The 22,868-nt window shown below is 45.5% G+C and overlaps 1 protein-coding gene across 3 annotated transcripts in view; it reads left to right on the forward strand.

Annotated features, from left to right (window-relative positions):
- Window positions 1-4,770, forward strand: part of ALG9 (ALG9, alpha-1,2-mannosyltransferase) — a 32,060-nt gene extending 27,290 nt beyond the window's left edge. For all 3 annotated transcript variants that reach the window (XM_014939956.1, XM_014939959.1, XM_014939957.1), the window contains one exon: window positions 4,519-4,770. In XM_014939956.1, coding sequence (XP_014795442.1) covers window positions 4,519-4,642 — 124 coding nt within the window. In that variant the 3' untranslated portion in view covers window positions 4,643-4,770. The remainder of the gene's footprint in view (window positions 1-4,518) is intronic.
- Window positions 4,771-22,868: the final 18,098 nt, after the last annotated feature.

Raw genomic sequence — 22,868 nt, forward strand, 5'->3', positions numbered from 1 at the left:
TGGGAGGGGGAACTTGAACATCTTCACTTAGCAGTCCTTGCTTCCATTCCAGAAGAGAATCCATGGCATAGCTGTTGAGTACAACAGGACTGTTGAGTTGTTTTCTCCTGAAGTCCAATAGGTGTAAATTACAGAAATACACTTAGTACCAAAGAGCACTGTGGTTCCAGCTCTGCTGGGCCTCCTGGTAACCCTGACCTCTGTCCTAACTGGGAGCTGCTCTGGGTGCTGCAGCAGTCGCTTCCCTAGAAACCATAACTCTGAAAAGAATTCGTAGACCCCCTAGAATGTGGGATACCTCCCATGTCTAGAGCACAGCAAGAGCTGGGTAGAATTTGCCTGTTGCCTGGCTCCGGCCTGAAACTCGCCACTGAAAGAGGCTTGCTGCATCAGTGTTCCAGTAGACCCTTGGCTTGGAATGATTGTGGCCTTGATTTTGCAACCAATGTGCTGCTTGGGAGCTCTGTGCTGATTAAGGCTACACACACTCATGGTCTCTGGGGGACAAATTTAGAAGGAAATGCAAATAGAACATTATATATGTTCACTGTCATCTGTCATCCCAACCCTTTCCGTGTGCCATCTGTTGTCTGAGGTTGCTGAGCCTGACGAAGCGAGGTGAGAGGAGGTAAAGGTTTGTTGTGTGAATTTAAAGCCCTATCATAACTTCCTGAGCTGTAGGTACATCATCAGCCATGCTTCTCTCATGGCTGCTGATGAAACCAGGCGTTCAGAGCTTTGCTGCTGCGTAGTTACTGGCAGCAGAGAGAGCAGCCTTGTGCTTGTGTCCAGTCTGAGTCTCCTTTCAGTGAGAAAGTTACTGCTGAACTAAGTCAAAGGCTGACCTTATAGCTGTGGAGCAGATGCTTTGGTGCTACCATATATCATGCCAGGGTGTCATGTTTTTATATCTGAGATGTGATTCTCTGAGCACATAAACATTATTATTTTTAAGATGCCTCTTCTATTTTCTGTTGCCCTTTTTTAACCTGTGTCCTTAGACTGGGTGATTGAAACCAATGTAAACTGTTTGCTTTTCACTTTTATAAGTCTTTTTAGTGAAGAGTCATTTTGCTATTGCACCAGCAGCTTGAATAGGGAACACCTGGTGGAAACCAAGGACTCCTCGGGGACTTGACGGTTTGAGTGATACATCATTTCTTCTAGAAGAACAGGGTGAACTTCACTATTGGGGTCTCCTCTGGCCTTTATACACCAATTCACTGTATTGTTATTTGTCATGAGTGCCTTGGCATTATGTATGACATCCACTGGTGGGAAGAGCAGCTATCTTTCTGCTCTGCGTTTCTCATCATTTTCCACCCTCGGTATTTTTTTCCATCAGTCATTCCTATCTCTCCTTTTTTGGTCTTCTTTATACCAATGGTATTTTCACCTCCTGTTTCACTGCTGATATAAACTGTGAAACAGTGAACACTGACATTTAAACTGCTGCTAATAAGGGCTGAGTTGCCAGCAAAATTAAGAGGATGTGGAGAACTTTTTGTTGCTCAGAGTTGTTGTTTCAGGCTGTCTGCAAACTCAGGATGGTTACACTGAGCTAGGTTATTTGGGAGAAAATCTTTGCTACTACCAACTTCTGGAATGTCCTTTTGTGCTAGAAAACAAAGCTGAATCCTGCACATTCTGGGCATACCCCATAAAGACCAAGTGAGAAGAACTATGTGAGTTGCATTGGACCTATATTTCAGAATACCAACAAGAAAAAGGTATAGGGAGTGTTCCTCACGAAAGATATAAAGAAGAGCAAGTACAGACAGGATAGTAGTGTTTCTGCAGAGCTGTGAGAGCACCAACACTGTGGGTAAACACAGATATTTAGTTCCATTGCTCAGCAATCAGACCCACCATTACTGGGTGCCCACAGCATCATCCAGAACTGGCCTGGGCAGGCTGGCAGTATGTAGGTGCATCCAGGTCAATGGGAGGATGTGAACTGCGTGCTGTTGTCTGACTGCTGTCAACTCTATGTCTGGACTGAGTGACTGAAAGCATTTTCAGTGCTACAGACTGTATACTTGGGACCTCAGCCATCAGCTGAAGGTGCTGCCTTCCTCTCTGTCCCTGAGCTAAACCACACAAAGCTAATTCAACAAATTACTGCATCTTAACCCAAGCACACACCCTGAGCTCTGGGGAATTGTGCTAGTTTCTTTCCCTTTCTTACAATGTAGAAGCAAGCTGGTACTTTACCTTATTTTTCATTTTTCTTCTTTTAAACAGCATCCCAAGCAGCTTGAACACAGTTGATTTTTCTCGGTTTTGTTTCTTTTTCTTTGCAAAAGGCAATTGAAATGAAACCACACCATTCACAGAGAGCAGTCATGGTAGCAATGGTGGGTTGTCAGGCTCAGAGGAGGAAATACCAGAATAAGTTCAGCAATGACAAGATGTTCATTAGCCACAAGAAATAGGGGAGGAAAATCAAGTATTTGTTTTCAAAGGGATGCCTTTGCTTATAGTGACTGAAAGGAGGGCTGACCTCCAATTTCCAGGCACAAGGAAATGACAGCTGCAAAAAATGTTCCTTGTTCAGAATACACCAAAATTACCATCTTCTGCCTAGTTATTTGCTACTAAGAGATTCTGCTTTGAACATGTTCCCGATTCCAGCACCTCGGGAATTCACAAAGAGCAACCATTTCCAGTGATTCTTTTATTTAGGAACTTTGCTGGGTGCTTTACAATTTGTAAAGGCCTAAGTATTATCACTGAGCTTTTTGTTCTTCGAAGTGAGGCAATCAGCATTTTTATATCCTAAAGCGCAAGCTGAACATTTGGCAAAAGGCAGGCTTACAAGATGCTGGATGTTGAAAGGAGGCATACTCTCACAGTTAGAAGTGGGACTTGTAAATTTTAGGGATTCAGACTTGCTCAGTCTCTCTGAGGGTAGACAATACTTTCTGCCTCAGTTTCCCCTCTTCAGTGTGGGAAGAATACTGCTTTGTCTGTCACTTTGTCTGTCTAAAGAGGGAACATTTCAACTGAAAAACGCCTTGCTTTGTCCTTGTATGGCATCTCATGTAACAGGACCCTGCTGCTGAGTGGTGCTATGCCAATACAAGTAGATATCACCAGTCTTTTCCTGGACAGTCTTCTACTCCAAGTTCTAGGAGATCTGGAGCTGCTTGTTCTCAGATGAATTACAGTCAGGCTGTCTAAGAACCCTGGGAGCCTCCAGGGAGATGTATATCACAGTGGCAGTTCCTACCATTGTTTTTCAGACTGCATTTTTGAAAGATATCCAGTGCTGCTTTACAATAAGCAAACAAAACACAATTATCTTTCTTCTGAAAAAGTTACTTGAATTGGATGTCCAGAACCTTGGCTGTGTTACCAGCAAAGCTGTGTGAATTGCAGTGACCAGCAAGTTCATGCTGGATCTGTGTACCATGTCTGACCACATAGCATTCTGCAAATCAAATTTGAGTGCTGCTGCTGCTTTTCCAGGCTTTTACGTGGATGGAGTTAGACTTATGTCTGTCAAGGGTTGATAGTTTACCAACTAGCTGGTCTTAAATAGATAAAGAGATAAGCTTCAATGCTGAGTAAGCAAGACTGTGCCCCAGCCCTGATTTCACTAAGTTGCTCAAATCTTGAAGCTTCTAGCACGGTTCAGTGCTGCTGCTGCAGGACATTAGATTTGTCTACTTCACTTTGAAACCTGGATTTTACTATTAGTTTGTTCAGTAAGAGATTACATGCATTTAAAATGTACTCAGCACAGCTCCAGCGATTAGCAACCAAACAAAAGGTACTAATTTGATGCAGCTATTAAGCCCTCCATGCTTGAGTACTCTATTGGACCAATTGTTGCAAAGTGCTGTGAAATGCCAGCTCCCAGCACTAGCAGGCCATGGAATGAATGCTGGCAGCCTGCAGCAAACTGCCTTGTAGGCTTTAGAGCAGTCCATCGCTCTTTAATTCAATATCCTCAACAACAGATCAACACAAGAGCAAAACTTCAAAATGCCAGCGCCCATCAAAGCTTCTTTCTGCCCTTCAGACATGCGTGAAGGAACAGGCAGCCAGAAAGATTGGACAGAAAAGAGGACATGCCAGGAGCTAAACGAAGCCTTGCTATCTTTCACCTGCATAGTATGCCCTGAGGAACAGGAGGCCTGCCTGTCTGTATGATACCAAAGGCGCGCAGGGTGGTACTGTATGCTTTTTGGACAGTGATATCTGGGATCTAAGTTTCTTTCAATAATTATACCACCTCCCTGCCTTCTCTCCTCCTTAATCCTACTGGAATGGATAATGGGCTTGCTGAAGAACGGGGCAGACTGTTGCTCTTAAACTGGTGATGCTGGCACAAACCAGCTTTGATCCCACCAACAAGAAAATGGGACTGGGCTTCATATGCTCGAACAATTAGCATTTCTCATTTCACTGACTCACCAACCCAATTCTTTTGCTCAACCTCATTTGTATCATTTTAAACATACTGGCTAATGAACGCTTTAAGGATGATTTGTTTTCCCTTTCTGGTTTCAGGTCCTCAAAGCTGCTGCGTGCATTCTACATCCCTCTCCTCTCAGAAAAGTACACATGGTATGCAAACTATACTATTCTGAAATCCCGAAGGTCGAAGCAAACCAGGAAAAAAATGGGAGGCTAGCAACACACCGGGGCAACAAAACCAAAAGCGTCTGCTGACACTCTTGGACAGCTGCCTAAGCCATCTTCAGTTCTCTTTTGAAAGATTGTGCTTGTAAGATTCACTAATAAAGATTTCCCATGAAGTGATTTTGCGCTGCAAGATTCCAGCTGTAAAAAGGGTGCATCATCTGCTTTCAGTTCTCAGTGTCAGGTCTCTGCTCTTCCTACACAGAACATATTGGTAAGAAACCATTTGAAAATCCAGCAGCCACCTACGAATATATTATCCCTGCTGCTCCGTGTTACTATCTATTATACCAGAGAAGAGAAAAATGGAAAATAAAAAGGAATGACAGTATGAGGTTCTGCTCCAGGTTGCAATCTGGCACTGGGAAGATCCAGTTCAGCCTCTCTTGTTCTCTCTCCTGTCCCCTCCACTGTCCTCATCTGCTTAAATATTGCTCACCTTCTAGGGAATTTTTTCAGGTAACAACTTTTAGGAATATTTTTTTGAAAGAAAAATTAAAGGGAAAAGAGGAAAACACCTGAGAGAGAATTAACTGAAATACACTGAATCTCAAGGAATGAAGTAGCATGCACCACAGAGAAACAGCCTAAAGATGCTCTGTCGAGGAGACACTTTGAAGAATTAACCTCTGCTTTTGGGAGAAGAGACCCCAAACTTAGGAGTTGAGCCAGTTATCTGTTTTAATGGGATCAGTGTTTTTGTTATCTGTGAAACCAAGGGTTTGTTTGCTATTTATAGTTATTTCTTAAAAGATACCTGTAAGATCCTTTGAATTCTAGACTACAGCATCTTAAAATTTCTGGAAACATCCAGAGAGGAGATGAAGGATTTTTTTTTTTACAGTTCCGTTTTCCAGAATAGACAGTATGTGTTACATTGGTCCAATGAGCTTCAGAGCAATGCTGTATTTATTACATCTCCATTTTTAAAACATGCACTGTCACAAGCTAGATGAAGGGGAGTTGTTTTCACTCACATCCGTGGAACTTTGTGGGGGTGGGATGGCATGAGATGGAGTAGCAAGGAAGTTCCTTTTGCAAAAAGGCTGCAGAAGCTCCATGCCCCACTGTGAATGTGATTAGATAGATGTGTGTGTGCAGTGACAGAGGGCCAGAGCAGGTGGACCAGAAAGCAGATTTGTATGTTTGGAAGCTGTTGGGACCCAACAGAAAAGCACGTGCCTCTGAGGATACATGTGTTGGTCCAGGTGCAGAGTGCAGTGCTCGGTAGGTCTCTTGGCCAGGCTGCAGGTTAACAGCTGAGGAGGATGGGAGGGGCAGGCTGTACCAATGGGGCTGTGATCTAAAATCATACTACTGGGACAAAGCAGGAGGAGCTGGATGAGGAGCAAGGCATGGGATGAGTTGGAAGAGCAACTTTAGAAACATAGGGAGAGGTGTTATGAAGCCCCTGCATTTTATTAAGGAAGAGTTTTTTTAATAGCTTTGTGCTCTATTGGAAACATGGCTTATAAAGTGCAAAACATGGTAAGAGCAAACAGCACACTGCTTCGTTGTCTAGATGGTTACAGCATGAAGAATGCAGTTCTCTTCCATTGCACCCACACTGTATGGAGGAGCAGTTTGAAGCTGAGACTCTAAATTCAAACTTTGAAGGCTCAGGGAACCATCTGTGATGTCTAAGTCTTGGCTCTTCAGACAGATGGATTTCACCCTGTGCAAGTATCACCCTTCATGAGAGTCAAGTGTGGAGCTTCAAGGTTTTCAGGCAAGTAACTGGTGTCTTGGGTGAGTTGGTCTGGAAGGTCAAACTCACGTTACAGATCAGCGTTGTAGTGTCTGTGTTCATAGTATATTCCGACTTCCCTCCAGCTGGTTCTACCCCTCATAAAAGTTTACAGGTGTTGAACAGGGCTCTACGGTGCCAGTAAATCAAAACTCTTGCCCTGCTTGTTGTAGACAGTATGTGTTACATTGGTCCAATGAGCTTCAGAGCAATGCTGTATTTATTACATCTCCATTTTTAAAACATGCACTGTCACAAGCTAGATGAAGGGGAGTTGTTTTCACTCACATCCGTGGAACTTTGTGGGGGTGGGATGGCATGAGATGGAGTAGCAAGGAAGTTCCTTTTGCAAAAAGGCTGCAGAAGCTCCATGCCCCACTGTGAATGTGATTAGATAGATGTGTGTGTGCAGTGACAGAGGGCCAGAGCAGGTGGACCAGAAAGCAGATTTGTATGTTTGGAAGCTGTTGGGACCCAACAGAAAAGCACGTGCCTCTGAGGATACATGTGTTGGTCCAGGTGCAGAGTGCAGTGCTCGGTAGGTCTCTTGGCCAGGCTGCAGGTTAACAGCTGAGGAGGATGGGAGGGGCAGGCTGTACCAATGGGGCTGTGATCTAAAATCATACTACTGGGACAAAGCAGGAGGAGCTGGATGAGGAGCAAGGCATGGGATGAGTTGGAAGAGCAACTTTAGAAACATAGGGAGAGGTGTTATGAAGCCCCTGCATTTTATTAAGGAAGAGTTTTTTTAATAGCTTTGTGCTCTATTGGAAACATGGCTTATAAAGTGCAAAACATGGTAAGAGCAAACAGCACACTGCTTCGTTGTCTAGATGGTTACAGCATGAAGAATGCAGTTCTCTTCCATTGCACCCACACTGTATGGAGGAGCAGTTTGAAGCTGAGACTCTAAATTCAAACTTTGAAGGCTCAGGGAACCATCTGTGATGTCTAAGTCTTGGCTCTTCAGACAGATGGATTTCACCCTGTGCAAGTATCACCCTTCATGAGAGTCAAGTGTGGAGCTTCAAGGTTTTCAGGCAAGTAACTGGTGTCTTGGGTGAGTTGGTCTGGAAGGTCAAACTCACGTTACAGATCAGCGTTGTAGTGTCTGTGTTCATAGTATATTCCGACTTCCCTCCAGCTGGTTCTACCCCTCATAAAAGTTTACAGGTGTTGAACAGGGCTCTACGGTGCCAGTAAATCAAAACTCTTGCCCTGCTTGTTGCCTATCCCCTTGCTAATCCCTGACCTTAAATCAAATAAAGAAACAAATGCAGTTAAAGAACCAATTGCACCTCTCTCTGGTGCTGTTTGTGTGACTGTTCCATGTGGTCATAGCCTGTAACTTCATGCTTAATGTGAAAAGACAGTGCAGTAAATATCTGTTTTAAATGACTGTGGGTGCTCCACCTTCCTCTCCAGTTTGATTTCTATTTTGGGGTGGTGGTGGGAGACCGATCTCTTGACAGTAATTAGGATCTTACTTTTTAAATGCAAAGACATTGGCGCCAAAAGGTGGAGCTGCATCCAAACCAAAACATTTTTAATGGCATTTTGTAGTTAGCTTTTCTGGTTTTGTTAGCAAGCTTGAGGGAGGGGCTTCTGATTTTTTTTTCTTTTTTCTTTTCTTATTGCTTTGACCCTAATTAAAGCAAAGGCATGATCTCATTGTGAGGAGGCAGGTTTGGGACAGCTAATTTATGATCTCTATTAAAAAATAAATAAAGTCTTGTGGTTTGTGAGCTCGTGGGTAAAGGGTCAAACCACAAATTGCTGATCTGCCTCAGCTGGATTCCCTGCCTCGAGTTGCCTCAGGCAGAGAGGGGTGTTGTGACCAAACCTGTTGGGTAGCACATCAGGAATGTGGCAATCCACCTTTATCTTCTGTCTTTGGAGGAAGAGCTTTTCATGTTATTCTGGGTGGTTCTGGAAAAGAACCCAGATGGCTTTTTGCAGTGCTGCTAGTGTCTGACCTGACACACTCACAGAAGCTGGTTTTCTCACAGAACCATAGATGGGCACAGCCTTGTGGTCATGGCTGTGGCTAGATCAGGTGTTTTGCATGAAGCTGAGAGATGGTGCAAGACACTTGCAGTTGGTCAGAGAATGTACAGGGGTTACAGTATTCCTATCCTCTTTGCTGGCAGTACTTCTACACCTTTAAACTGAGGGTGAGAGCACTGCAGGTTGGACAAGAGCTACTGTGAAATACTGGGACCCAGTAAATTTCATCTTGTCTGAACTCATCCAGTCTTTGCCACAAAGAGCACTGAGGTGGAGACTCCCCGAGGAAGTGCCAGCAATGGGACAGATTGACACTCACAGAAATAGGCTGAGGGAAGTCACTATTTCCACAGAACTATTTTCTCCTACTTGTCTGGTGCAGCAGGATTTAAGGTCCATTTCAGTTTTGCTCCTGCTTTTTCTACCTGTTCCTTGTGTTCAGCTATAACCTGCTCCAAAGTCAGGCGTATGTATAAGCTGGTCATCTCCACCTAGGGCTCTGCCTGGGTTTGGGGGCATGTCAGAAGGGGGCACTCCTGGACTTGAGCATGTTTCCAAGGATGTTCAATGCAAATTTGCTCTTTTTTGAAAAGAACACAAAAAGGACACTCTGTCTCCACAGAGCTGATACTTCAGCTTTCCTTGACTAAGGGGTTTTTTCCTATTCAAAGTTTTTTGACTTCTTTCTGTAGGAAAATTATTTGAAATTATGTGCTCTCTTAGAAGCCAGGAGCTGAGTGTGTGAAGAACTAGAGGCAAAGGAGTTGAGGTGTGTGGAACAGATACTTTGTACATTAGTAAGAGTGGATAAAATTGAGAGATTTATATAGGCTGGGAAGGCTTCAGGCTGGCTTAGCTGGAAATGCCAGAGGCCAGCTCTCAGGTGTGACTGGCAGATCTGCAAGGGAGCTGGTTGTTCTAGGACAGATTTATGGCATGGTGGCAGCTGGGCTGTCATATCAGAGCACAGCTGCTGTTTGACAACTCTTTTCTCCATAGGAATGGGGAAGCACTTTCACATGCCACGTTGCATTGCCAACACACAGGTGATTTCTGCAAAGCATGGTGATGGGACCTTATTTCCAAAGCAGACTGTGCACCCTCTGTGTCATACTGAAGGGACCGGACCAAAGCTTGGTACCTGGGACAGTGACGGTTAGTGTCACATAACAACTCCTGTTTCCTTTCCCCTATTCCCCTGCCTTTTCTCTAGTGAGCCTAATGCTTAGACAGTTCTTAGTTACATCTTCTTAGAAACATCTGCTTTCCTTGCTACTTGTACTAGCCTCCGAAGCAGGGATTATCCTAATATTTGAGTCCACCTCACATCCAAAAAAAAGTATCAAGTCAGTAGGTTGTGTGTTTATTTTGTTGCTGTAAGAAGTGCTCAAAGTAGCAGTGGAGAGAGGCCCTGGTACTGTGGTTTTGAGTTCATAGTTCTCCAGGCAGTGCTGGAGGAAAGAGCTGTGAATTTCTTTCTCCTTAGCATCTGGTAGAACCTGAGCATCATCCCAGCCCTGCTAAGATTCAGCGCATGTCCATGTGAATAACTGCACATGTCTCTATCTGCTTGCATGGAGAGGTACTAATCTGTCCAGCTGTGTCTGCTAAGCAGCAAAAAAAAAAGGTCAGGGTGGATGTGCAGGGTGAGAGACCATCGCAGCCTAGCAGGGCTCTTGATTAATGCAGTCCTCTGCTGCCTTCCTGCCCAGTTCTTCATCCACAGGGTAACTGCCATGCGACACTGGAGAACTGCAACCAGGACTGGACAGAGGTGCATTTTGCTTTTGGGATCAGTGAAGAGGCAGGATCTGTGGCTGGATGTAGAGATGGAGACTTCTTGGTCTCCTCCAAACAAGTGCATGTGACTGGATGCCTGACTAGAGACTAGAATAGAGAGCCAGGAGCCTGGGTTCTCAAGCAATACTGTCCCTCACCTGTCCTGTAACTCCATGAATCCTGCTTGGGAGGTGAATTATTGTTTAAGTGTTTAAACATGTTTGACTCAACAGGCTTCAAACAACTTTTTCTAGAAAAGAGCAACAAGCTTCTCTGTGTTCCATCCAGCACAGAACGTTGCCCTGGCCTTCTCTGGTTTCTAATAGTCCGCTTCACATTGTTTTAGCACTTGTCCTGCCTGCAGTGAGCGAAGAGGCATCCTCTGGGAAGTTTCCTCTATCCTGTGTTGAAATGGGCTGGTTGGAAAGACTGTCAGGCTAGCGAAGAGCAGGGTGGAGAGCTGATCACTGTAATTATTCTGCCTCAGAACATGCTGTCCAGGTGCTGCCCTGTGTTGCAGAACCCAGCCCTTTTTTCTGCCTCATACAGAGGAGGCTGTTTTGACCTTTCCTGTTTTTAATCCTCCCCTCCTACTTGGCCGGGGAACCTGCACTTTCAACACATTGTATCTGAGTCAGCAAGAAACTACAACAGGGCCACTGGATGCGAGTTTTGTGGTGAATTCATAAGCAGTTGCCCATACTACCCAGTCTGGTTTCAGATCAGCCCAGCAGTCAAGGCGTAGTAGTGGCAATCTGCAGACTTGGGGTTTTGCCTTGATTATGGGGACAGGTAGCTTTCCACATCCCTGACATTCTCTCCACTGTTGCAAAATTTTTGAAGCAGGTGCAGTTTGCTCAGTGCTGCTGCAGCTGCGAGAAACCAAAAGGTCAAAGCAAGAGGTGCAATTATCAGGCTCCTTGGCTTTTTACCTTACCATTTCAAGACAGGGAGTGCGTGGTTAGCTTTCCCTGGGAGGAGGCTTTTATACTTCTGCACAGCCTGGTTTGCTCCAGCATCTCTGCTGGCTCTGGCTGCACCTCTGAAGAGACAGAACCTGCCGGTACCTTGCTGGCTTGAACCCACTGCAGCTGAACTCGCGCCCTGCTCTAACTCGCAACATCTTGGGAATGTGCTCTAGGGACAGGCAGGAGCTTTCCAGCAGCTTTTATGCAATGCTGTCTGAATCACGCAATAAACAAGTCCAAACCCTATTATTAGACTTTGGAAACTGCTGCCTTAGAGACAGGTTTGCTTATAAATATCCATTATTTTCTTTCTGGCTCTTCACTAAGGAAGCTGGCAAGAAAAAAGGATCTCTGCTTCTACAGAATTTGCCTGCTCCTGCTGTTGTTGTTGCTTGTTCCCACCTGAGCTCATCCTCCTCACTCTTCCAGCCTCCAAAGTTCTAGCTGTGCTAATGAGACATCCGTTCCAATGTCAGCAGGGTGGCAAATGTCAGCTATTTTGGAGGGGGATGGGAAAACACAAGTAATAAGCAACTGGGCAGAGCACTTGCCACGGTCACGGCCGTGTGTAGGTATGTGATGCAGCTGCTTTGGTGGCTAAAGCAGAAGTACTGGGTCCAGTTCCCTACTCAGTTCCAACAACATGCTGTATGACTGTGAGAAAGCTCCAATGCTTCATGAAACAGGGATGACAGCACTTCCTTTCTCTGCCATGTTTGATGAGGGACAGATCTAAGGCTTGCCAAAAGTCAGTGGAAATGCTGACTTAAAGAAGCTTTGCAGCAAGCCTCTGGACTGCACAGGCTGTCTCGTAACATGTGAATACATCTGGCCTAACAGGGCGTGTCATTCGAGGCTGTTAGCTCTCCCATCCAAATGAAACAGCAGTCTTCTCCCCATGCCAAACCTAGCCAGCACAGGTTCCCTTGATGCTCCCACCTGCCTGCGCTGCTGCTTTCTGCCTCTTTCAGTTGTTTGGCATGAGTACTTTTATCTGTAGGGTGTTTTATCTTCCCTTGAAAAGCTGACTTTATATTTTGTGCACTATTTGCTCCAGAGAATTGGGTTCAGCTTCTGTCAGAACCCAAGGCTCCTCTTCTTACCTTCACTTGTTAGGTAATGCTCTGTTGTACATAAAAGCCCCAAAGCTCGTCAGACTGCACCCTGTGTCATTCTCTGTACAAACTGGAGCAGGCACAGAATAGCCAAGGCATGCTGTAGGCTTGGAGAAATGATAAAGGAGGTATATTTAAAATGATTAAAGAAATGGCCAGCTCCTCTCCAGTGGATGTTGCTGTTAAGGGTGTGGGGAGGGTTGGTGTGGGAGCTAAAATCTCAAAAACATTTCTCATTCTTTCTCTAGGTGGCTGCCTTGCAGCCCTTCATTACCTCTGTTTTTTCTGGCTAAGCCTGGCAAAACAGGTCTGTCTACTAGGTCAGGCAGTAGACTGCAGTGAAAACACAGTGCCTGAAAGCACAGTGTTACCTGTTACCATGCTTCCTACACCCTGTGGCTTGCTTTGCAAACAGCTGGAGCTGGTGTCTGGTGCTGCATCCCCAGTGCAGTGAGGAGGTGAGAGGGAGGAGACAATATTGCATGTCTCCAGTTGGCCACCTGTGCATGTTTGCTGGGACCCCCTTTCCACATACCTTCCTTGCCTGCAGATACCTCTTCATCAGGGAGACGTTTAGAGAACTCACAGGCTTGTCTTCTCTTTGACACCGGGGTGGATGCAGAGGGTAATGGGTAGCGTCTTTAAGGAGACAGGATGCTTGGATCACTCAGCAAGTGACACCAGGGAGATTTAGAGAGAAATCTGTACAGCTCTCTGGTCTAAGCCAGTTATACTGAGTACCAAGCAGAAACTAATAGCTTCTCTGAAGAAGGAGAGTGATGCAGGGCTATAAATCTCTGCCTCAGGCTTGGTGGTGAATTCCAGGGAGTGGGGAAGGGCAAAGGGGGTGGCAGAGGTGAAAGAGCAAAGGGAGGATGTGTGTAGTGTGTAGCATTAGGAAGAGGTGTTTGTACTTTTTCAGCCAGGTATATACAGTGAGGGTGGCATAAGGTATAGAGACTGTAGGGAGACATGAAAGGACAGGAGAGGAGGTGGAACCATGTGGAAGCAGAGGTGTGCTTGTGTGAAGAAATTATGTTGGGCACCTTCTGATTTGGAGGAGCTGCCCCATAGAAAACGTGCTCATTTTCTCTCAGCTTCCAAGCATTTTTGTGATCCTTCAGCTTTTCTTGCTTCCTATACAACACCTTCTGCAAGCTGGTGGTTACAGAATCATCTAGGCTGGAAGAGACCCTCGGGATCATCAAGTCCCACCATCTACCCTACTCTAAAGTTCTCCCCTAAACTGTCAGCGGTGGCAGGTCTAGGAGATGGGGACAGCAGTTTGCAAACGGAGAGTTTTCTTCTTCTTCAGTTCTGTTTAAGTTGGCCTGCCTTTGGAGGCCGTGGCCGACAGAAGCTCATTCAAGGAAGTGGGATCACAGCTAACAGCTGGGAATCTCTGTTTTAAGCCCCTATTCCCCCCTTCCAGCCCCAAGGCAAGGGGACCTTGCTGAGGCTCACCCTACTCCCGCTGGAAAAATGCTTCTCCAGGCGCTTTCTCGGGCCCCCAGGAGAGGGCATCATGCTCCACGAGAAGTGAGGAGAGACCAGATCTTCAAGGGCTACCAGCCGGGCTAAAAGTCTTGGGAATGGGGTGGGGAACAGGGGTTTTTGCCACAGGTAAGACCTGGGGTTTCAGGACTGCAACTTGCAGTTGTGTGGCAAGGTTGACCTTGCTGGGATCCCACTGGGAGGGGGAGTGGACATCAGTGGGTGATGCCTGGGTGTCTTCTCTTCAGAGGGGCAAATTACAATACAGCTCCCTGTTCCTGGCCTCCAGCACCTTTGTGCTCTGGCCGAAAGAGACATCACAGGAGGGTGCAAGATGCTCCTGGAGGGGCTCAGCCGGCAGCTGGACTCTGGTGCTGTGTGGAGACAAGGACTGTGCTCTTCCTGCACAGGTGGGGAGCAGGTCATGGCACCCTCCTCTCTGCTTCAGTGGGGATGAAGGAGGAGATGATGCTTACTGTTGTTCTTCCTTTCCACAACCACAATTATGTATCCCTTGTTTTGCTATGATTGCAGTGGAGTTTTAGTTTAGTTGGTTCAGGTGGCTTTGTGGCAGCCAGACCTGAGAGAAGAGGATGCACCAACCCCTCCACAGGGGGTGCAGAAGTGCTTATAGGTGGAGAGGGGGAACATCCCTCCCTACATCCTTGGGTTAGTTTCGTGCACTATGGTCAGTGCTTCAGCTTTCCAGAGCACGTTGTTTCCCATCATTTCAGTAGCTTCTATAAAGTCCTTTCCTTGTGATGGTGTGTCTGTGAGGCCCTCAGGTTGTAATACAGCCAGCTTGTGTGTGTCTGAGCGTCCCACCAAACAGTCACTCAGGTCTCCTGGTCCATCACAGTGCCAGGAATGCAGATGCACAGGAGTGCGTCTCTGGCCTTAGTCAGTCAGAGTAAGTAAGCACCGTGCTGCCTGTTGCATGGGGCAGTCTGAACCCAGCCTGCACCTGGCATGCACGAGGCTAGAGGCTGCAGCCTTCTCACCTTCAAATCCTGGGTGCTGGACTGAGTGAGAGCAGAGCACCCTGCCTGGAATCCTGCAGTCAGTGGAAAAGTTTTGAGTGTATATGTGTGCGCGTGTTGAATTCCTGTGCAAGTTGGACTGCTGCCCAGCTGGGGGAGACCCTGCTGCAGTGCCTGTGGAGTGTGTGGTGTGCTTTCCAGATTTCTACAGACATTTAAAGCTATACACTATTGATAGCGCAATCAGGTAGGGTGGGAGATGGAGGTGCTGGGGAGGGCAGGGAGTGAGGAAACTTAATGCCACCCCACCATGCTCTTTCCCTTTTCCCTTGCTAAGGGATTGCTGATGGTCCCTTTGCTACTGTGCACAAGAAATGAGAAGCTGAACCAGGGCCTTCTGGCAAAGCAAGTCTCCTCCCATTCTTAAAGGAACCCAGAAAACTTTTCTGCCTAATTGGTATTATTTCTGGATCTCATTTTAGAGACTTGACACTTATTGACAGCTAATCCATGTCTGTAAGGAAAACTAATGATTAATTGCTTCCTCTCAATTAGGCTCCCTCTCCTCTAGCTTGCAGAATTTGCTAACAAATATATTATCTTTCTGGCAGTCCAAAATAAATAGTTGTCTTCATATGGGAGCTGGTGCAGAATCCAAGAAGTACTTGTCTTTCCCAGCAATAGCAGGCCTGGAGATGGGAGTCATTGTGAAGGAATAGATGCAATCCTCATCCACTTTTTTGGCCACAGTCAGGTAAAAGGGAATAGTAGTAACTTAGGGAAGAAATGGGTGGTCTGATTTCTACATTTTGTGAGAATGTGGAGAACAGGGCAGAACTGCTAACTCTAGGACCTTTTCTTTTTTTTTTTTTTTTTGACATCACAAAAACTCCCTGGGATTTTGGCCACAGCATATATATTCCATGGTATTCAGGCAGGGAGGTATTTTCTCCTAAATACAGGGAAAGAAAAGATTACAGGGTGCTCACCAACAGATTCAGGGTTAATGGGACTGCCTCTTAAATGTCAGTTACGGTCTAACATGCCTGCTGCATTAACGATTTACAGGAATAGCAGTGTGTGTGTCTGAGCTTTCATTGTGAGAACGGCTGTGATGTCTGTGAGAGTCAGATGACTCTAGAGCTGTGTTACAACCCCCAAAAGCCTTCTTTTTACTTTGGCTGGTAGTCACCATGTAGGGCACTCCAGTTATACTAGTAAAGGACTATGCATGAGATGGACTGTGAATTTTAGTGTTTTTTACTGGTGAGTTCACAAATGCATTTCTGTGGAGTTTGTACTTAACAGTGGGGTGATGAAAACTGTTGATGTGTTTGTATGCTTGGCCCTTATACCCTAAATAGCTTTGACCAGTTCTCCATTAGCTGGCTGAAATGGTGATGGTGCTTGGACAGCAAGTACTGCTGAGGAAAGCTGGTGCAGGCAAAAGCTGAGTCACTCAATCTTTTGAAAGGAGTCCTTGACAAAAGAGGGCAGACCATTGTCCAACATTTCCCCAAGAGGAGCGGGGTTTAGTTTCCTGCTCTGCTGGAGCACTTGCTGTTTCTGGCAATCTGTTCTAATTCCATGGCCATCCTCCATGGCTGGGACAGGGAGGTGTGCATACCCTTAGTGTCATGTGAATTCCTTGTGTGTTTTTAGCTTACTCTTTAGAGGCTGCAGACAGGCTCTGGGATTCCTTTGTTCATGAACAGAGCCATTGTACAGATCAGCCGTCCAGTACCACCTTCCAGAAATATTTGCTAAGAAACTTCCTTGTAGTGTTTTGTAAGCCTAGTGAGCTTGCTAACTTGTGAGGGCTCCTCCTCTGTGACAGAACTGCCCTCACCAAAAGGGAGGATGAGCTGGCTTTTTCCAGTTAACCAGTCAATATTTACTCTTCCAGGCAAGCTGTTAAAATGCTGTTGCTCTCTTGTTTTGGTATTTGTTTCTCCTGTCTTGCTGGAATATTGCCCCAAAGTCTCCCACACTGGCAGCTCTTGTTTGTATAGCAATGACATGTGGGCGTTCATAAAAGACAAGGTTGTGGGAGCTTTCCAATGATTGCCAGGTCATGTTTTCATTTTCTGTTCTGAGTGTGGAGTGTGTTTCAGCCCATCTGCTTCAAGAAAGGCTGGAGTTTGGGAAGAGAAAGCCACAGGATCATTTCTTCAATCCCAAGGTGAAATCTTACTTCCACTAAAATCCATGAGAAAAGGCCTGTTGACTTCAGTGGAGTTTATTTGCATCCTCTGTTATCAGGATGAAGGCATCCCAGGTCTGGTTTTAGCAATTCCCACCACCTCCCCAGTTTCCTGTCTGGTTTTTTGTGCTGTATCACTGCATTGTGGGGCTGCAGTCCTAGTGCTCCCCTGCACCTCCCAAGCAGCACCCTGAAACAATGACTGAACACATAATAAGAAGTGAGACATTATCACCCCGGTGAGAATGAGGGGTAAGCCTGTGTCAGGGGTATCAGGAAAGCCTTGTCTCCTCTGTCCTTCAGTACAGTGATGCTGGAGTGCAGGTGGCTTTTCCCTGTGGCTTTTTGCAGTTCAGTTCAGCCAAGGCAAGAGTTATGTGTATTGTAACCATGCTAAGTTGGGCTCTGGTGATGACAGTCCGTACTTGCATTACTTACTTGCAGTGTAACACTAACAAGGATGCTCTCTAGCAATAGCTTTTTTTGGGAGTCCTGATAGACAACCTTGGCCAAAGCCCTGTCTTAATGGATTTTTTTGTGTGTGCACCACCTGGGTATAGCTTGTGTGTAACATTAGCTGGAGTTTGTCGCTTCAAGTCCGTGGTCTAGAAGTCCTCTCTCTTTATTTTCAATTATTGTGACACTTAATTTCCTTATTACTGCAATTTCTGATAATCCCCAATCATTTTTTTAAGAGAGGAATTAGATTTCCTGCCCTACCTTTCAGTGCACTTGTGGTTGTTGCCTTTCTGGTTCCCTAACAAGAAGCTTGAAGATCTTCACTGTGCAAATTATTTAGTTTGTCAAAGTTATTTGGCTCCAGTAAGAAACCTTTCTCCTCCACTAGTAGGGGAAGGCAGCATGTTCCTTAATTGCATTCTGCAACTTAGCCAAGTGAAATCTATCTTTATGCCCTCGGAGCTGAAGCCAGAAAAAATACTCCCCACTGATCCCTCATGCTTTGCAACTCCTCACTGAGTCAGCCTGTTTCCAAGTGCTTGTCTCTCCTGAGATTTATAGCTCCTGGGGTAGTTAGCTTTATGGAGAAGATTTAAAGCTCTTGTGTGCAAGAGAGCTCCACATTGGTTTGAAGGGTGTTTTGCACTAGTTTATCTTTGTTTAAAAGTCCACGTAGAAAAGACTGTAGAGAGTTTTAGTGCGAGAGGAGGAGCCTGCCCTGGACAGGTGTTTTGTGTTGGTGCCTAGATGCAAGCCTCTGGCTTGTGATTAAAAGCACAAAACTCACTCAGGCCTAGAGTTTAAGACACAACTTTCCTTCTATGATACTGGTTGTAAGTCCACACCATCACCTCCCACCTGTCTGGAGGTACCCGATAAGGACCATTTGCAGCAGCTGTGCGGCAAAGTGAAAAAGGCATTGTTTGTGCAGCTATGGAGTACACAGTTCTCCTCTTGCACAACTTCTGTTGCTTTGACTGCTTTATTCCAGAGAGCTTGTAAACCACAGCACTGAGAGCAATTTCACGAGCTAGAAAATCAGCCTCCAATGCCTGCTTCCTTTTCCACCTTCCCTGGCAACATGGGGCAGATTGGTTTGGTTGGAGGGAAATGGATTCTCCAGCTCTTACAGGTGTATAGTGTTAGGCAATCACAGAATCACAGAATGAGATGGGGTTGGAAGGGACCTCTGGAGATCATCTAGTCCATAACTTAAGAAATGCTGTGACACATTTTTCTTGAAGGCAGACTTTTGGATGGTTACATTCCTTTGACTGATGATAATGTACAAAGTTAAGTGGAATTTTTCAGGTGAATCTAGCTTGACTTGATGTGTGATTAATGAGCAATTATGAGTAGATATAAATAATAGTGGATTTAAGTATGTATAGATGCTATAATTAAAAACTCTATTGTAATATTTATTAGTATTTAATTATAGATGACAAAGGTTGCTATATAATTCTGTAGGACTTGAATGATGTTCTTGGAGAGGGAGCAGCTCCTCTGTTTAATTACGGCAGTGTCTAGGGAATGAAACGCTGCCCAGACCACCGCTGGTCTCAGTGTGGGATCTCAGCGGCTGGAGTCTAGTTAGCTTGCTGGGAAGTGCCTGGCTTTCATGTGGTTTCTTTCTATAAGGTGTCTTCCCAAACAGGAAGGCAGGATGACCCCATAACAGGGCAGTGTTGTGTCTTAGAGCCTTTTTGCTCATAGTGTCTAGGACATATTCATCTAAGTAGGTGATATGTGCTCTGAGTAACATCAGACGTGGTCCTAAATGAAACCCAGTGTCTTCAAAAGTGAAACATGGCAGTAAAGGTGGAGTGATGGGTAGATGGGAATGTGTTATCCTCACAATCTGGTTAGAAAAGTCAGAATTTTCCCCAGTTATATATTTAAAACCACCTCAAAACTTGAGGTTTTGGATATCTTCTTTTGCTATAAAATAGGGAGTGTTACTTTCTATTTAGAAAAATCTTTTTTTTTGCTTCACAGAGAATTTCTATCCTTTGAGAATGCGGACTTGGTAGTACTGCCTCCAAAATCCCCTCTGACAGAAAACCTTTTGGCCTCGCCTGCCTTGTGACTGAGAGCTACTTCAAAAACAGGGAGAAGGGCACTACTGAAAACAGAACGCAGCAGCTGATCCTGGCTCCAAACACCCTGAGTGCTTGAACTGCCTGTTGGCAGCAGGAGATCAGATGCTACTGGCTATCAGCTGCCTCTCCTCTTAAGAAATGTTTTGGCCATTTCTCTTTCTGTTTAGATACAGCCTGAATTGATGTGCTAGCCCATTAACCCCTCATATGCTCTCTTCAGTCCAGAAAAACCACTGTATTTCTAGAGGGCTATTGTGTGAAACCCAGCATGACCCAGATCCTGGGGTTCTTCCTGGTTATGGGAAGGCCTTTGCATAGGAACAGTGTCTGTGAAGGCAACATCCTGACTTTTTTCTACTTTATGAACCAAACCCTAGGTGCCAGCATCACACTCTTGAGAAACACTCTTCACAGACAAGGGCATTTGGTACTAAGAAAGTGGTGGTGGTTCTTTTCATGTGTGTTACATTGTCTCTTCCTGGAGCGCTCCTTTGTGCTTGCTAAAACTGATTTTTGGATGATGTCAGCCTCACCCCAGTGGCTTTTGCACCAAGAACACTAGTAGGACATGTAAATTGTTGCAGGTGTGCGGCAGCCAGACCATGCACAGCCTCCAAAGCCTGGCACCCTGCACCTCTGGCAGGTGGGTAGCGCAGCAATTGCTCTCTGTGCTTCTGGAGCACCTGTGCCTGCTTGGCTGCTGCTAACAAGCTCCCTGATTGCCACCACCTGGGTAGCACTGAGAGCTCTCAAGAAGTTTCTTTGTGGTCAAGTTGGATGCAGGCAGAGCAATGTGATGCCTGTGTGGGTTTGCTGATAGCTGGAGGCAAGACTGGGGGAATGTAGAGGGAATTGACTGTGGGCTGGAGATGGGCAGGGCAGCTGAGGTGTGGTGGAGGGCTTCAAAGGCACAGAAGGGTACTCTTCTGATTGAAGCAGGTCACTGCCTGACAGGGTCGGCAGGATAGTGAGAGCTGCACCTCTGGCTGCTGGGAGCATTGTTTATTCCAAGTCTATGTAGAACATGTGCTGTGTGAGATGTGTCTGTGATTGGCAAGAAGGACAGTGGCTTCATACCACCAGTGGCTCCCTATCACCACAACCTGTTGTGCTGTATTTCTGTATCTTGTATCTGTGTTTTGTAAAATGCCTTTGTTGGGTACTGCACAGACTGCAGAGTCCCTGCCCTGAGTGGCTTCTAGCCTTTCCTAGGAGGTGCTCCCTGGAAATCTACAGTCAGATACCGATAGCCACTGCTCCCTGCTCATGGAAAAGAGAATGCACTTGTTTGTGTAGGTGACTTGATTCAGATGTGAGAGTTGCTGTGGAAAAGTAGCCACTACGTATAAGTCCTGTTGGTTACCAGGTTAAATGCGTAGCTGTTTCCCTTTTTTGCTTTATAACTGAATGTCTCTGCGCTACTTGGTGACTACAGGAGGTCTCTTGGCCTGTAAAGTAGGTTTCCCTCATCCCCCAGTGACCCAGCTAGGAACAATGGAGGCCACGCAGTACAAAGAGTGCTGTAATAAAGCTGCCAGAAGCTGACGTTGCTTTCCCCCCTGAGTGTTTCCAGGCTTATTTTTAGGCCATTTACAATTAATTCTTTTGTAAAAAAAAAAAAAATAAAAATTTGCCATTGTGGCTTCTAAGAACTGTTGATATAAAAATCAGCCCTTATAAAGACTGGTATTCTGGGACGAATACCCCAGGGAAAGACAAAAATCTGGATATGTCATGCCAGGGCTCTAGGCAACATGTTCAAAATAAAGCAAAAATGCATGGGTATTTCTTGCACTTTGTACTTTTTACTCAGCCTCCAGTTCTGAGTCAAGGGTAATACATGTATGAGCTGCTTATGAACCCTTCTTTTTTTTTTTGCTGTTGCTGTGTTTGTGTTTATCTATCTTGATCAAATCACGTCCTCTGAGCAGGTCAGAAGGGAGTTATCAGGCCTTCTTGGAGCTCAAGAAGTGATTGCTTAGGGAGTAGACTATTTTTGTAGGTGTGAGCTTTTCTGATGGCAATTTTGGAAAGCCTTCCCCAAAATTCCTGTTGTCATTGTAACTGCTTTTGCTGAAATGAAGTGAATGGCACTCAAAGTGTTTGCTTTCTAAGTCCATCTTGCTTTATGCAGTATTAAATGCACCAGTGAATTGTCATTCATCAACATTTAGGCTAAATAATTCTGAGTAACTGAGAAACATCTAATTTTTTTAGACTGGCAGTACTGAATCAGAGCTCTGGCCTCTCTTCAAACATGTGATTATGTTAAATAAACATTAATAAAACAAGGTGAAGTGCTTGGGGCCACAAGACTGTCTTTGGAGCTAGAGGTTAAGGGCCTGGGTTGAGCTAGAAAGGCTAAAAGTTAAAGCCATCTGGTTCTAGGAGAAGGCCAGGGTTTTGCAATCTGTCAAACAAGTCCAGGGAGGAGCAGGGTTCCACGTGTGTGTGTGCTTGGGGGGTGCTCACAGACACCCTCAGTGATCTGCTGCTATCTGTTGGAAAAGGGTGATTTACCTTGTGACTAGAAATGGGCAATCCTGAATTGACAAGCGTTGTAGCAATAACCTTTGCTGTGGTATGCAGGCGTGCTGGCTGTGGGCATATTTTTCTGAGGTTTAGAGTAGGATGTGCCTCTCTGTGAGGCTGTCGCTTATGCTGAGCAGGAACCATTTGCTAAAGGGCACAAGGGTATCTGGTTTGTGCCTTAGTGACTCAGGCTCTAAGCAATTGCTGCCGGACCAGGGCTCCTAGTATAGAGCTGTTGGCTTTTGGGTTTTGTGTGTAGGTGTTTTTGTTATTGTTGTCTTGTTTGTGGTGGGTTTTGAGGTGGTTTTTTTTTGTTTAGAGTGTGTTTTTGGTGGCTTTTTTTTTACCTTACTGCATCCAGAAGAGCTGGTGAATCCCTTGGCAGGGGAAGTTTGGCAGCTATTTCTATTTCCATCAGCTGCTTTCCAGATTTTCTCTGGCTTGCTACTGCTCCAGCCATCTTCCTGGGGAATAGCTTGCTCAGTGTATGAAAAGGGTTAAAGCATGCCAGAACCTTCCTTGGCTTCCTGCACTAAATTACCTTAAACTTTTGACAAGTAGGATGGCCTAGACAGATGTGTTGACATGGCAACCGCTCCAGGGAAATGCTTGTCAAGAAAGGAGAGCAGCTGGCCTCCAGTCATGACCAGGTACTGCAAGCAGGAACCTGCAGCCACTGCCCTGGCTGTGCCCCTAGATATCGCTGTCAGCGCTCTGATTAGTGTGAATAATTTATTCGTCTCTCTAACAGCCTTTAATGCAGCTGCAGTGACGTGAGCAGTGCTAACAGGGCTCAACCGCTAATTTGCTGCATTAATAATAATGGTAATGT

The sequence above is a fragment of the Calidris pugnax genome, unplaced genomic scaffold (genome assembly GCF_001431845.1).
Source record: "Calidris pugnax isolate Ruff unplaced genomic scaffold, ASM143184v1 scaffold92, whole genome shotgun sequence".
In the NCBI taxonomy this organism is placed as follows: Eukaryota; Metazoa; Chordata; class Aves; order Charadriiformes; family Scolopacidae; genus Calidris; species Calidris pugnax.